This window comes from Loxodonta africana, chromosome 7 (assembly GCF_030014295.1).
Source record: "Loxodonta africana isolate mLoxAfr1 chromosome 7, mLoxAfr1.hap2, whole genome shotgun sequence".
Taxonomy (NCBI): domain Eukaryota; kingdom Metazoa; phylum Chordata; class Mammalia; order Proboscidea; family Elephantidae; genus Loxodonta; species Loxodonta africana.
Genome location: NC_087348.1, coordinates 13,550,005 through 13,564,005, shown reverse-complemented (window position 1 = coordinate 13,564,005; position 14,001 = coordinate 13,550,005). Strand labels below are relative to the sequence as shown.

The window sequence follows — 14,001 nt, the reverse complement described above, 5'->3', positions numbered from 1 at the left end:
CACCTGGCCTCTGGAAGACTCGCCGCGCCAGAGGCAGCCAACCACAGGAAGCCCCGCCCCCAGAGGCTCCGCCCCGCCTCTACCGCCAGAGTCTGCAGTACCCGGATGAGAACACGCAAAGGGGTCCTTGTGAAGCGCCGGCGGCTACGGAGGTGGTTGCTGCAGGAGCTGGCGGTAGCGAGAGGGCAGGGAGGCTTGCCCCTCCGCATTCAGAGCTCTCCGACCCCAAACTCCCAATCCTCCCCCCGGTCCTCGCCCCTAGCGCTTCCCCAGATCTCCGCCCTTCCCCCACACTTGCTTCAGGAGCATTTGGGGTTGTTCCCCTTTTGGAACCGGGAGGACTGTAGAGGCCTAGAGCGGAGGGAGGTGACAGCGATTTGTGTGGATCCCAGACGCAGTTCCCTGCCTCCCTCCCCTTGAACCCTCTCAGCTTCCCCAAACTCAGCCGGTGACCTCGCCTGACCTTAGAGCCACCTCCCTGCCTCATCTGGGGCGCCAGAACGCTCACTTCTCCCCTTTTAAACTGTTTTCTGTTTTTAAGACTTTAAAGGGCTCACCAGGACTCTTGCTCAGCATCGTTAGTGCTTCCATTGCTGTTCAAAATCTGACCCCAAGCACAAAATCAGAATCTTCACGGTGAGAACCTTAATGGCTCATGAGGGTGGTCAATTGGCCCTGTACCCTCCAGGCTACCTTACATCAGACAGGCTTCCCAAGGAGCAAGAGAACCCACCTGCAGAATGCCAGAGAGGAGCCAACCTTGTTTTACACATGAGGAAGCTGAGGCTAAGCCCACCCAACCACTAAGGTCCCCCCAGCAAATCAGAGGCAGAGCTAGGTACAAAGCCAGGTCTTCTGAACGCAGGCTGGGTTCTTTCCACTGCACACACAATCAGCCTTCCACCAGGACCCTGGATGACTCCGAGACTCTTCTGCAGCAGGCTGAATACGCCAGGGACTCTGCTAGTCTTTGGAAGCCCTGAATTACCTGTAGAAAGACCACAGGCTTTGCAGAAAGACTAAACATGAGTTTGAGTCCTGGCTTTTCCCAGTATAACATTGGACAAGTCATTAGACCTTACTAAGTCTCAGTTTCCTTAATGGAGTGAAATTAGAGCTGCCTGCCTTCTGGTGTTGCGGTGGTTAAGAAATAGGGCTGCTAACCAAAAGGTTGCAGTTCAAATCCACCAGCCGCTCCTTGGAAACCCTATGGGGACAGTTCTACTCTGTCCTGTAGGAGCACTATGGGTCGGAATTGATGTGATGGCTACTGGTTTGGTGTTTTTTTCTTTGTTTTTCTCTTCTGGTGGTGTGGTGCTGAGAGCAAACGTGAAAATCTTTGCAAATTTTTTAATGCAATACCGGTGTAAAAGATGAAGTTACTAGGTGGGTAACTTTGCTCCTTGGTGGTGAAGCTGCTCCTGGGCGTAAAGGTAGCCCTGTGCCCAACGTAGATCAATCTGTCTCCTGGCAGCCAAGTGCAGGTGTGAACCTTGGTCAGCCCCACGCTCTTCTCCATCCCCAGCCCACGAACTAGAATTTGAACTTGGATCAAAGTCTGGGGCAGCTCCCTAATTACTAGGGCACTGGTAGCGTGACTGTGCCAGTCTGCCACAAGTCCCTTTAGCAGCTCGCATCCTTACCCACTCCTGCAGGTGCAGCTGCCACCTCCACCGAGCTCGAACCTAGATAGCACCCTCAGGATCTCCTGTCCTCTGGCAGCTAAGCGTGAAGGTTTGAACACTGCCTGCTTCCGAGCCTCCGCACCATGGTGAGTTCCGTGGGAGCCAGGGCAGGGGAAGGACACTGTGGTTTTGGAGCAGTGGATGTCCCAGCCTGGGCCATGCTGGAGTTCCTTAGGCCCTGATCAAGAGGTGCTGCTCCTTCCTGAAGTTCAGGGAGGTTAAGAAAGAAGAGTCCTCCTCTCTGTCCAGGGCTGATCCCTGCTTCCTTCTACTTCTGGAGCCCTCTGGTCCCAGCCAGGCCTGGGGCTGTAGCCTGTGAGTCCCTTCAGGGCCCATCTGCTCCAAGTCTGGGTCACACATACAGGCTAGAACAGTAATAGTCACCTACCGTGTAATGGGGAAACCCTGGTGGTGTAGTGGTTAAGAATTACAGCAGCTAACCAAAAGGCCGGCAGTTCGAATCTATCAGGTGCTCCTTGGAAACTCTGTGGGGTAGTTCTACTCTGCTCTGTAGGGTTGCTACAAGTTGGAATCGACGGTAATGGGCTTTGTTTTTTTGTTTTGTCTTTATACTCTGTGACAGTGGGTTCAGTGGTAGAGTTCTCGCCCTCCATGTGGGAGAGACCCCGGTTGAGTTCCTGGCCAGTGCACCTTGGTCTGTCAGTGGAGGCTTGCATATTGCTGTGATGCTGAAGAGGTTTCAGCAGCACTTCCAAACTAAGAGAGACTAGGAAGAAAGGCCTGGTGATCTACTTCTGTAAACCAGCTAATGAATGGTCTTATTTGGTCTTACCTGTACTTGTTACTGAGGCTGGGGCTTGTGTGAGCTAGTCCCAGAGCTGGGATCTACACTGTGGGAGGCTCAGTATGCCCTTGGCCATTGTTCCAGGTCCACCCTAGAAATATCTGAACCAAAGCAAACTTTGGACAGATCTGGGTTCAAATCTCAACCATGTAACCAAGCAACTGTGTGACCTTGCACAAAAGATTTGACCTCTCTGAGCCTCTTTGTCCTCATCTGCAGTGTGAGGCAGACTATGGCTTACCACCAAGTAGCCCTAGATCAGAGTCCTGGGACCTCTCACAGCATCTGACTTGCTTTCCTTTTTCATCCCCTGGCCCCCTCAGATGCTGGGAACCAGGGATGGCACTGGCCCCTCTGGTGCAGTGATGGTTGAGAACCCCATACAGGACAGATTGTCAGAAATAGAGAACGGGGCACACTTTTGGAGGGTGGCAACACTTGAGCCAGGGCTGGATTGAGAACAATTCGTGTCTTCATTGCATGCCCCAGTCCCTGATGGACTCTGAGAGCCATAAGCCTGTGCCCTTCCCAGGGCAAGACCTCTACCACCCTCAGGCTCCTTGAAAACCCTGTGGAACACACACGTGGGTTGGAATTGACTCACTGGCAATGGTTTTTTGTTTTTTTAAATTCTCATTATATAAGTCAGCCCCTTGGGAAAGGAGCTTGATATTGTTAAAATGGTGCCAGTGTTGGAGCCAGGCTGACCTGGATGCTTGCTGGCTGTGTGACCTTGGGCAAAGTCATTCACTTGTGCCTCGGTTTCCTCACCAGGCTAATCTTTCCTGCACAGGCGTGTTGGAAAGATTAAATGAGATGTTCTCTAAAGCACTTAGAACCAGGCCTGGTCCTTAGTCCCTGCTCAGGAAACGGTGCCAATCTTATGCCGCTCGCTCCTTACTGGCCCAGGCTGCTCTCCTAAGCTGAAGCAGGTGGCTTGGCCTGGCCATCGCCCCACCCAGGAAAGGCCGGCAGGGAGGCATCAGCACCAAATTTTGCGCAATGGAGTCGGGTTCTGGCAGGCTCAGGCAGGGACCTGGCTCAACTGTAGGCTGCGCCCGGCCACCAGGTGGCGCTGGGAGCCTGGCCCTTGAGTCCCCCCTATGGGGCCCCAGTCCCACTCTCTTCAGGATAAAGGCAGAAACTGCAGCCCAGTCTGCAGCCTGTGTGCAGCCAGCTCTAGCTTTTCAGAGCCTGGTTGAAATACAATAGGAATAAAAAACAGTCACCGTCGAGTCATTTCCAACTCATGGCGACCCCGCGTGTGTCAGAGTAGAGGTGTGCTCTGTAGGGTTTTGAACGGCTGATTTTTCAGAAGTATATCACCAAGCCTTTCTTCTGAGGTGCCTCTGGGTGGACTTGAACCTCCAGTCTTTCGGTTAGCAGCTGAGCAGCCACTTGCACCACACTTCCTTTTGTTGAGCTCGTACTGTATAACACCCATGTGCTATATCATTAAGCTGCCATTTCTCCATTTTGTGCAGGAAGAATCAAGGCTCGGAACAGTGACATTTCTTCACTGAGTTTTCAAAACTAATGAAAGGCAGAGGTGGAATTTGAACTGAAGTCCCCATGATTGCAGAGCTCAAGCTTGTAACCAGTCTAGCCCTATGTTGCTCTCTTCTGCCCTCACCCTCTGTATCAGCTCAGCTGAGCGTGGGACTGCTCTGTGGCTCTCAGGCTGGCCTGCCCATGTGCCCATGTCCCTCCCTCCTGTGGCTCCCCAGGCCAGGCTCTTCTAGGGCCAGTAAGGCCCCTGTCCCCCTCTCCCCACGGGCCATTTGATCCTCTAGCCGTTCTAACTGGCTCCCTGGTTCCTGCACCTACCCTGTTATTTCTCACCTCCAGTCCTTGGCTCATGCCTCTTTCTCTTCTGAAATGTCCTCCGCCTTTCCTCCTCCTGTGCTCCCTACTACTTTTTTACCTACCTGACTCCTACTTATGCTTCACAAAGACTTCCAGGATGCTCTGAGGAGGTTGAGGCCCCTCTGTGCTTGCATAGCACACACACATTACTCTTGCTAGCTCGGCCCACCGAAACCAAACCCATTGCCATCGAGTCAATTCCATTTCAGTAGAACTGCCTCATAGGGTTTCCAAGGAGCGTCTGGTAGATTCAAACTGCTGACCTTTTGGTTAGCAACTGTAGCCCTTAACCACTCTACCACCAGGGTTTCCACTCAGCCCACAGGATATGGAAATGGCCTCCTTGCATTTCCATCCAGGGCACGAAGGGCGTTCTGTTATCTCCACATGCCCAGCGCCGAGCACTGAGCCTGGCACCCAGAGGGGCTCGGGAACTGTTCACTGTGTGTCAGAGGCCCAGTCAAAGCATCAGATGGGCAGCACGGGAGCCTCCCTGGGGCTTCTCCTCCTTCGACAGAAGAAGGATGTTGGCTCTCAGGGTTTTATTATATTTTTTTACAATCAGGACTCCAGCTCCCCTGTTTTCTTTGCCTTGAAGCCATTTTTTCAGGCTAAATTTAAGCCATGGTCTAAAACGCTCCATAAAAAGCCGCCAATTCAGAAGGGAAGTCGCAGCATCCTCCACCTGTGACGATGCTGCCTGACCCAAGGGTCTGGCGTGTTCCTGGAGTTTCCGAGTGGGTGTGGCAGAGGGGTCTTGGCCATAGGAATGTGGCTGAGCAGGATGGGGTGTCTGCTGCCCACGCCCTGAACCTCCTCGCTTCCGTCCCACAGACCTCCAAGAAGCTCGTGAACTCGGTGGCAGACTGTGTTGATGATGCCCTTGCAGGCCTGGTGGCCTGCAACCCCAGCCTGCAGCTCCTGCAGGGCCACCGTGTGGCCCTCCGCTCTGACCTGGACAGCCTCCGGGGCCGGGTGGCACTGTTGTCGGGCGGGGGCTCTGGCCACGAGCCTGCCCATGCCGGTGAGTAGAAGGGGCAGAGGCAGGGTGGGGGATGCTAGTCAGGGTGGACAGGAAGTCCCCAGGAGATGCCCAGTGCTGGTATGAGGTTGAGGACAGAGCCTAGCCCAGAGCCAGGAACCGGCTTCTGGTTCCAGCTCTCCCAGCCCCTCCTGCTGTGATCTGGGGCCAGTCATGGCCTCTCTATGGAACTCAGTTCAGCCAAATGATCTCTCAGGCCCTTTTCTGTCTCAGTCATCTAGTGCTGCTGTAACAGAAATATCACAAGTGGATGGATCCGACAAACAATTTTATTCTCTCACAATCTAGGAGGCTAGAAGTCCAAATTCAGAGCATCAACTCCAGGGGAAGGCTTTCTCTGTCTGTCGATTCTAGAGGAAGGTCTTTGTCTTCAGTCTTCCTCTGGACAGGATCTTCTCAGTGCAGAGACCCTGGGTCCAAAGGACGCACTGTTCTCCTGGCTCTTGTTTTTTTGATGGTATGAGGTCCTCTGTCTCTCTGCTCAGTTCTCTCATATCTCAAAAGAGGTGGACTTAAAACAACCTAATTCTGTAGTTTGAATCCTGCCTCGTTAACATCATAGAGGCAGGGTTTACAACATATAGGAAAATCACACTGGATGACAAAATGGTGGACAGTCACACAATATTGGGACTCTTGGCCTAGCCAAGTTGACATACATTTTGGGGGAACATAATTCAACCCATAACAGATGGTATGAGAGAGCGACAACTGTGTGGTAAAGGCAGTCAAATAGAGTAAAGGAACAGTGGGTTGCTGGGGAAGGGGTGGTTTCAGGAAGGCCTCTCCACGATAACTCCTGAGAAGACGACCCTGGTGCTCTGTGGTGCGAGGCACACAGTAGGGGCTCACCAAACCATAAGGTCACAGAGTGTGGGAATCCTCAGTGACTACAGGAACAGGTCCCTACCCATTGTCCTCTTTCTCACCCCTCCCTGTCTCCAGGTTTCATAGGGAAGGGGATGCTGACGGGGGTCATTGCAGGAGCTGTGTTCACCTCCCCGGCCGTGGGCAGCATCCTGGCGGCCATCAGGGCAGTGGCCCAGGCAGGCACAGGTAAGACTGTCATGTGGAGGGACCAGGAGGCTGGGCAGGGAGGGTGCGCTGTGGGGTGGATGAGGCCAAGCACTGACGGGGCCCTGCCTTCGACTCCTGTAGCGGGGACCCTCCTCATCGTGAAGAACTACACGGGGGACCGGCTCAACTTTGGCCTGGCCCGGGAGCAGGCCCGGGCTGAAGGCATCCCAGTGGAGATGGTGGTCATTGGGGATGACAGCGCCTTCACTGTCCTGAAGAAGGCAGGCAGGCGGGGGCTCTGTGGCACTGTGCTTATACACAAGGTAAGATCCCCATCCGTGGCCCTGCCCTCACTCAGTTTTCTCTCTTCAGGCAGCACCTGGTGGCAGGACCTTGCCGTGCCTTCCCCCTGACAAACACACCCCGAGAAGCCACTCCCAGACCCTTCTCTCCCTTCCCCTACATCCAGTCAATAGCCTGGTGACTCTACTCCCAAATGCCTCAGTACCACACATCCTCCTGGGACCCCTGCCCTCCCCGACCCAGCTTTGGTTCAGGGCTGATCTGCTCATGCCCAGAGGGCTGCAGTGGCCTTCTCAATGGACCCTTCCATGCTTCCAGCCTCCTCCCCAAGCTTCTTGGTTAGGTGCCCACCACTTTGTTGACTTACCTCCCTGACTTTTCATCCTCATCACCCATCGCTCCCACTTTCCTCTTATGCTCTGTTAACACCAGATCCCTGTACCCACCGGGCTGGGCTTATCTCTGCTTTGCTTGTGCTGTGTCTATGGCCTGGAATATCCTCTCCACTTTTGGCTCAGCTAACTCCTACTATTTTTAGAGGCCCATCTCTGGTGTCTCCCCATCTGGGAGGCTTTCCCTGACCTCTCCACCACCCCACACTGGTTAGGAGCCCCTCCTCAGTGCTCCCATAATATCCCGTGTGAACTCTATCACTGCATTTACCACCTTGCAGTCTGTTTTCTAGTTGTGTGTGTGTCTGTTGCTCCACTTGCTTCCCAGACTGAGCTCCTTAGACACAGGGACTGTGACTTAGTCATCTTTTTTTTTTTCCTAGCACTCAGCACGTAATAGATGCTGTAAATACAGGGTGGACGGTTGGTTGGGTGGATGGATGGGTGGGTCAGTAGGTGGGCAGCTAGGCGGATGGATGGATGGGTGGCTAGGTGGGTCAATGAATGGATGAATTGGTGGATGGGTGGATGGATGGACGGTTGGACAGATGGATGGATGGATGGATGCTTGGATGGATGAAGTAAGCCACGGTGATGTGCCACCTGAAAAAGAACTCTAGGAATTGGGAAACTGGCTGCCAACTGGCTGTGTGACATTGGACAAGTCACCTGCCTTCTCTGGGCTCATTTCCCCATTTGTAAAGTCCTCTATACCTCCAACAGACTGGGGTTCCTAAAGGTTCCTGGCAGGTTCGTGGTAAATGAAGGGGTTGCACTCTCCTGCCCTAAACGTGATGGGCCAGGCCTCAGGTGTGGGAGCACTAGGATTCTCCCTTCCCAACGAGAAACTCCTCCCCAGCCCATCTTCTGCTCACACATGGTGTTGTAACTCCTTCCATCTTGGGGGCTTCTGTCTGTGGGGTGCAGGTGGCAGGTGCCCTGGCCGAGGCTGGTGTGGGGCTGGAGGAGATCACTAAGCGGGTGAGCGCAGTTGCTGCAGCCATGGGTGAGTACAGCCCAGGGGCTCAAGAAGGTAGGGGCAAGGTTGAAGCAGGCGTTGGGCCTAGGAGCCAGATACCTGTCAGCTGCATAGTGGCGGCTTTACAGAGTTTTCTCTAGGGGCCGAAGGAAGGTTTCCATGGGGCAGCTCCTGGGGCCTGGTGGCCTTGGGTACCAGGGCTGGGTTCTGTTTCATGGTTAAGATGAAAGAGGCTGGCAGCCCTTGTCAGTGAAGAGGATACTGGTGGGCAGGGATTGCTGCTGCCCTTCCTGGTGCCCAGTGCCAAGGCCAGAGCAGTAACCCCTTATGTGCCTCATTTCTCACAGGTACCCTGGGGGTGAGCTTGTCCTCTTGCAGTGTTCCTGGCTCCAAACCCACCTTTGAGCTCTCCGCTGATGAGGTAGAGCTGGGCCTGGGTAAGCTTGTGGCCGCCCCTGCCCAGTCATGCCTGCTCCTCTGTCTTGGCTTTTGTCTCTGTCTTGTGCCCTGAGTCGGAATCGACTTGATGGCACTGGGTTTGTGCCCTGGGAGCTATCTACCTGGTCCTCTCTGTGTCATGCTGGAGCTATCCCCTAGGTGGTCTTAATATCTTTAAGTGGACACTGAGGCCCTCTGGCCCAACCTGTCTGAATTCTACCTACTTTGCATCCACACCCAGGGCTCCCTGATGTGGGGCTCTGTGCACCTGCTCACTTCCTGGCCTGGGCTCACACCATCCATAGGTCCTCCTGCCCTGCCAAAATGCAGCCCTTGTCTTCAGGGCCATTCAAAGGCCACCCCGGCTGCAGAGCTTTCCTGCTTCTCCCCTGTGCTTCCAAGGTGGTGGGCATAGGCCTCCTGTAGCCTCGCTGTGACTGCCTCTCGTTAGCACTCCTCCGGTTTCTGGTTGTCTCACCACCAAGCCACAAGCTCCAGGAGAGTGGTGGCTGTACAATTTTCATCATTCTGCCCCTTGCCACACCATTCCCCACGCACAGTGTCCAGCCTGGTGCTGAGTGCTTTATCCTGACCTTGATAAGATGAAATGAGCCAATCCCCAGCCCAGGTGGGTCAGCCGTGCCACGTCTATCCACAGGCATCCACGGGGAAGCTGGCGTGCGTCGGATAAAGGTAGGTGGACTCCTTGCCCCAGGCTGGTCCAAGACCAGGTCTCCCCCACACAGCTTACTCCTGGCTCCCTCTGACAGATGGCAACAGCCAATGACATTGTGAAGCTCATGCTCGACCACATGACAGACCCTTCCAATGCGTCCCATGTGCCTGTGCAGTCAGGTGGGTGACCTGTCTCCCCCACCTCCAACCTTTCCTACCTCTCTGGGTAGGGCCCCCAGAAAGTCTCACCTGTGGGTGTCATCTCTACCTATAGGCTCCTCGGTGGTGCTGATGGTCAACAACCTGGGTGGCCTGTCCTTCCTGGAACTGGGCATCGTAGCTGACGCTGCTGTCCGCTCTCTGGGTGAGCCCCACACAGGGCAGGGGACCTGCCCCAACCTCCAGAACATCTTCCCTCCTGCCCTTTGAAGCTGCGCATAGCAAAGCAGCTGACATGGTGCCTTGTTACGGCCCAGGGCACAGGTGATGCAGTCACTCATGCCCGAGTTCAGCCGTCACTCTGCCACTTCGTTGTTGGGTGCCTCAGAGCCTCGGCTTCCTGGTCTGTAAAGTGGGGTGATAACAGTACCTGCCTTATATGATTGTTGTGAGGGTTAAATGAGATTGAGCATACAGAAGACACTGAAAACTGTCTGGTACCTGCTAGAACTCAGTGAGACCTGTAATTACTCATCTGCCCTAAAGAGGGGCACCTCCAGGGACTGTGGACACATGATGCCCTGAGGAAAGCTGGCCTCTTCCCACTGGCCTCAGGGCCCCCGCTTCCAACATCCTTGTTTTCCTACTTTTCTGTTTCTTTCCCCGTGCTCTGATGGATGGAGGGGCGTCCTTCCTTCCGTCTCATGGACTTCCATGCTTTGGTACTGCAGAGGGCCGTGGGGTGAAGATTGCCCGGGCCCTGGTGGGCACCTTCATGTCTGCGCTGGAGATGCCTGGCGTTTCTCTCACCCTCCTGCTGGCCGATGAACCCCTCCTGAAACTGATAGGTGAGATGGGAACCTGGGGTCACCCAAGCCAGGGCTTCTGGTGATGGGAGGAGCCAAGGGACTCCTAGGGCCCCCCATCAGGGATGGCCATGAAAATTGGGCTTTGGGCCCTGTGAAGTGGCCCTTTCTGGCTTCTTCTGCCTCCTCTCACTTGACTGCGGAGGAGTTGGTATCCGATCCTCCTCAGATCTGCCTGGCTCCTTCCCCTTGTGCACAACACAGTAGGCACTCAGTACATGCTTGTTAAGGTGGCTCCCATTCCTCGAGGGCAAGAGGCCATCTACTGAGGGAGCGGGGCCACAGTGCTAGGCAGGGAGCCAAGCCCCACTTGATCCCTGGCTGGCTGACTGAGCCTGAGAGAGTGATCCCACTGTCTTGCCGGTCCCCAGATGCTGAAACCACTGCATCAGCCTGGCCCAGCACAGCCAGGGTCTCTGTGACTGGGCGGAAGCGGAGCCGGGCAGCCCCTACCGAGCCCCCAGGGACCCCTGACTCCACTGCTGCAGGAGGTACCAGGCCCTGCTGTTTGGAGGGGGAACTTCCTTGGTGGCCCAGGGCTTGGGCCTGAGCCCCAAAGGGGGTGGGGATGTGAGTGGAGCCCCAGGCGTCTGGCAGGGTCCAGGCCCTGGTGCCCACACTACTACCTCGGTCAAGTTTGGTCGGGAGACGGGCCAGGCAGGCCTTTTCCCCACTGCCCTCCTTTGCCAGGTTTAGCCTCGAAGCTGATGGTGCTTGTGCTGGAACGGGTGTGCAGCACCCTCCTGGGCCTAGAGGAGCGCCTGAACGCCCTGGACCGGGCTGCTGGTGATGGCGACTGCGGTACCACCCACAGCCGTGCTGCCAGAGGTTGGTGCCAGGCCCCTCTGGGGTCAGGAGATTGGCTGATGTGGCACCTGGGTTCTTAGATTTTGGCATTTCATGAACTAGAACATTCCAAAAACTTGGAGTGCTATTATAGGATTAAACCAAGCCAAACCAAACCCATTGCAGTGAGTCGATTACAACTCAAAGTGACTCTATGGGACAGAGTAGAACTGCCCCATAGGGTTTCCAAGGAGCAGATGGTGGATTTGAACTGCCAACCTTTTGGTTAGCAGCCAAGCTCTTAACCACCACACCAGCCAGGGGTTACCAACTGTTATTTTGCCAAATGATGTCATTCCCAAAATCTTTGCACCGTTTCCCTAAAGAAAGGACCTTCTAACACTATCAACGTAGGAAGGTCATAATCTCAGAAAAGAATGGAATCCCTTACAGTGAATGACTTTAAATTCCAGAAACACTCTATTATTCTGATGTTTCTCACTTCATCCAGACCAGCAAAAACCTCTTAATTGTCCAGGCCCATTCATTCAAGAAAAATTTATTTAGCGCCTACCATGGACCAGGCACCATTCTAGGCTCTAGTCAACAAGGCAGACAAATGTCACTGCCTTTGGGGCTTACATTCTGATGGGGAGACAAACCATAAACAAGATGAATAAGGAAAGCACATAGGATGTTAGTGCAGAGGGCCAAGGAAATGCGGGATATGAAACATCAGGCTGAGGGCTGACAGTTTCTGGGCAGGCCTCACCTGCTAGGTGGCTGCCAAGGTCTCTCCCAGTCACCATGTCTCACCCTTCGGCAGCCACACACTGGGTGCAGAAAGGGAGCCTTGGGAGTCTGGTCCTTTTAGTTCTTTCAACCTCTTCCCTCCCCCATTACTGCTGACTGGCAGAGAGGCCTGGGTACTGAATCCCTCCCCATCTCTCTCACCTGCAGCCATCCAGGATTGGTTGAAGGCGGGCCCACCCCCTGCCAGCCCTGCCCAGCTCCTCTCCAGACTGTCTGTCCTGCTGCTGGAGCAGATGGGAGGCTCATCGGGGGCGGTGAGCGCTGGCAGGGCTGGCAGGGAGGGGTGCCGGGGTGGCTGAGGCCCAGGCCAGTCCTGGTGCTCAGCATTCTGCCCTCTGCAGCTCTATGGCCTATTCCTGACTGCGGCTGCCCAGCCCCTCAAGGCCAAGACTGACCTTCCCGCCTGGTCTGCTGCCATGGATGCTGGCTTGGAGGCCATGCAGAAGTGAGCCTTCGACCCCTGTGTTTCAGACCACTGGTGGGCTTGGGGAGCCGGGCCCTGTCCTCACCCCCAGAGGGATTCCCTACAGGGACCTCATTCTATTCTTCCCCTGCCAGGTATGGAAAGGCTGCCCCTGGGGACAGGACAATGGTATGTATGCAGGCATGGCCCCAGCCTCTCCCTCTTTTGAGCTTAGAAGCCCTAAAGGCCCTCAGTAGCTGGGCCACTCCTCAGCCCCTCCCTCGCCTTGTACAGCTGGACGCTCTGTGGGCAGCAGGACAGGAACTGCAAGCCTGGAAGAGCCCAGGGGCTGACCTCTTCCAAATCCTGACCAAAGCTGTCAAGGTGAGTGAGGCCAGGCCCAGCTGCCCAGAGACAGGCCTGGGGCCACCAGGCTCCCACCTCCATGTGACCCTGAGCATACTAACCTTCCTGGGCTTGTTCTTCCTCTTTAAAATGGAGGTAACGATAGTACCTAGTTCACAGGGCTGCTGTGAGGCTTCAAGGAGATACATAGAGCCCAAGCCCGGTGCCTGATACATAGTAAACGGCAGCCTCTTTTTCTGCTAGAGGCAGGTTGGAGGTGACCCTCCCCCGGCCCGGCAACATTATGCAGGGTGCCAGCAGAGCTGGCACAAAAGGGCGGAAGGCCAGGTTGCACCAGATTGCATGGCAGAGGAACTCTGCCCATGGCAGGGAGGAGGAGGCCTGGTGGCCCATCCTTGAACCTGCTCCCACACCCCAACCCTTCAGAGTGCCAAAGCTGCAGCCGAGGCCACCAAGACTATGGAAGCTGGAGCTGGAAGAGCCAGTTATATCAGCTCGGCACGGCTGGATCAGCCAGACCCCGGGGCTGTGGCAGCTGCCGCCATTCTCCACGCCATCCTGGAGGTCTTGCAGAGCCAGAGTGTGTGACTGCCCCCTCGGCCTCAGCTCCTTACTGCAGGCCTCAGGTGGCCATTGTCACTGCCCTCTGCCTTCAACCATCACTCTCCCGCTACCCTACTCCCAGGGCCTGTCCTGAGTTCAGCAAGAAATCCCCCATCCAAACCTCCAGAGTGACTCCACTGCAGAGACAAAGGCCCAGAGAGGGTTCACATGCCTTGTTAGCACTGCCCTTGCCCTCTTCTGGGAGGGTGGAGTCCCTGAGCACCTGGGCCAGCCCCAGCCAGCTCTGGGCTTTGGCGATAAGGCTTTTTCCCTGGGCTGGCAGCACAGCCTCTGCCAACACTATCTGATTTGAATACTCTCCCTTGAAAGGCCTCCCGCACCGGAACCTGAGCCAGTAGGGAAAAGAAAGCAAATAAACTTCATTGAAACACCAACAGATGGCTTCCTCTCTGGTGACCTTACAGGCATGTGAGCAAGTGGACCCACCAGTGTCCCAGGGATTGAGGTTGGAGTGATCATGACCATCTCCTACTGTGCAGTCCATGGCTGGGACCCCAAGGCAGGGTCTGCTCAGCTGGGCTGGCTCCACTGGCATCCTCATTCCTGTCCTTCCGATACACACACCACATCTAATGCATGTAAGACTGATGGGAAAGCTTTTCTCAGTGCCAAGCTAGCAGAAACCAATACTTCTTTGGGAGTGAAATGGGCAGACGGGGCACCAGAAGGGCAAGAAATCAGAAACTGCACCTGAGCCAGCCTCCAGGTCTCTTTCTGGAGCAACGCTGGGGGCACCTGGCGAGGAGGGTCTGTTGAACCTGGTGCACAGTGGAGACAGTCAA

General features: G+C 55.2%; 1 protein-coding gene across 5 annotated transcripts; it reads left to right on the top strand.

Annotated features, from left to right (window-relative positions):
- Positions 1-56: 56 nt before the first annotated feature.
- Positions 57-13,593, top strand: TKFC (triokinase and FMN cyclase). Of its 5 annotated transcripts, none has more exons than XM_023559689.2 (19): positions 57-152; positions 542-636; positions 1,656-1,771; positions 5,191-5,380; positions 6,344-6,454; positions 6,557-6,738; positions 8,038-8,116; positions 8,437-8,526; positions 9,186-9,220; positions 9,298-9,382; positions 9,477-9,566; positions 10,093-10,209; positions 10,599-10,718; positions 10,918-11,055; positions 11,974-12,080; positions 12,168-12,271; positions 12,385-12,418; positions 12,524-12,613; positions 13,022-13,593. In XM_023559689.2, exons 3-19 carry the CDS (start codon positions 1,769-1,771, stop codon positions 13,181-13,183), a joined length of 1,737 nt encoding a protein of 578 aa, XP_023415457.2. In that variant the 5' UTR covers positions 57-152; positions 542-636; positions 1,656-1,768; the 3' UTR covers positions 13,184-13,593. The 5 variants fall into 5 exon arrangements, with proteins under 5 accessions (XP_023415457.2, XP_064144036.1, XP_064144038.1 ...); XM_064287966.1 differs by having other exon boundaries at positions 61-174; XM_064287968.1 differs by lacking the exon at positions 542-636 and having other exon boundaries at positions 76-152.
- The last annotated feature ends 408 nt before the right edge of the window (positions 13,594-14,001 follow it).

Bases quoted from the DNA above. Each gene is read 5' to 3' on its own strand.
- TKFC (XM_023559689.2), top strand. The intron at 8,527-9,185 runs GTAAGCTTGTGG...GTCTATCCACAG, and splicing joins TGAGGTAGAGCTGGGCCTGG to GCATCCACGGGGAAGCTGGC. The intron at 9,567-10,092 runs GTGAGCCCCACA...TTGGTACTGCAG, and splicing joins CGCTGCTGTCCGCTCTCTGG to AGGGCCGTGGGGTGAAGATT.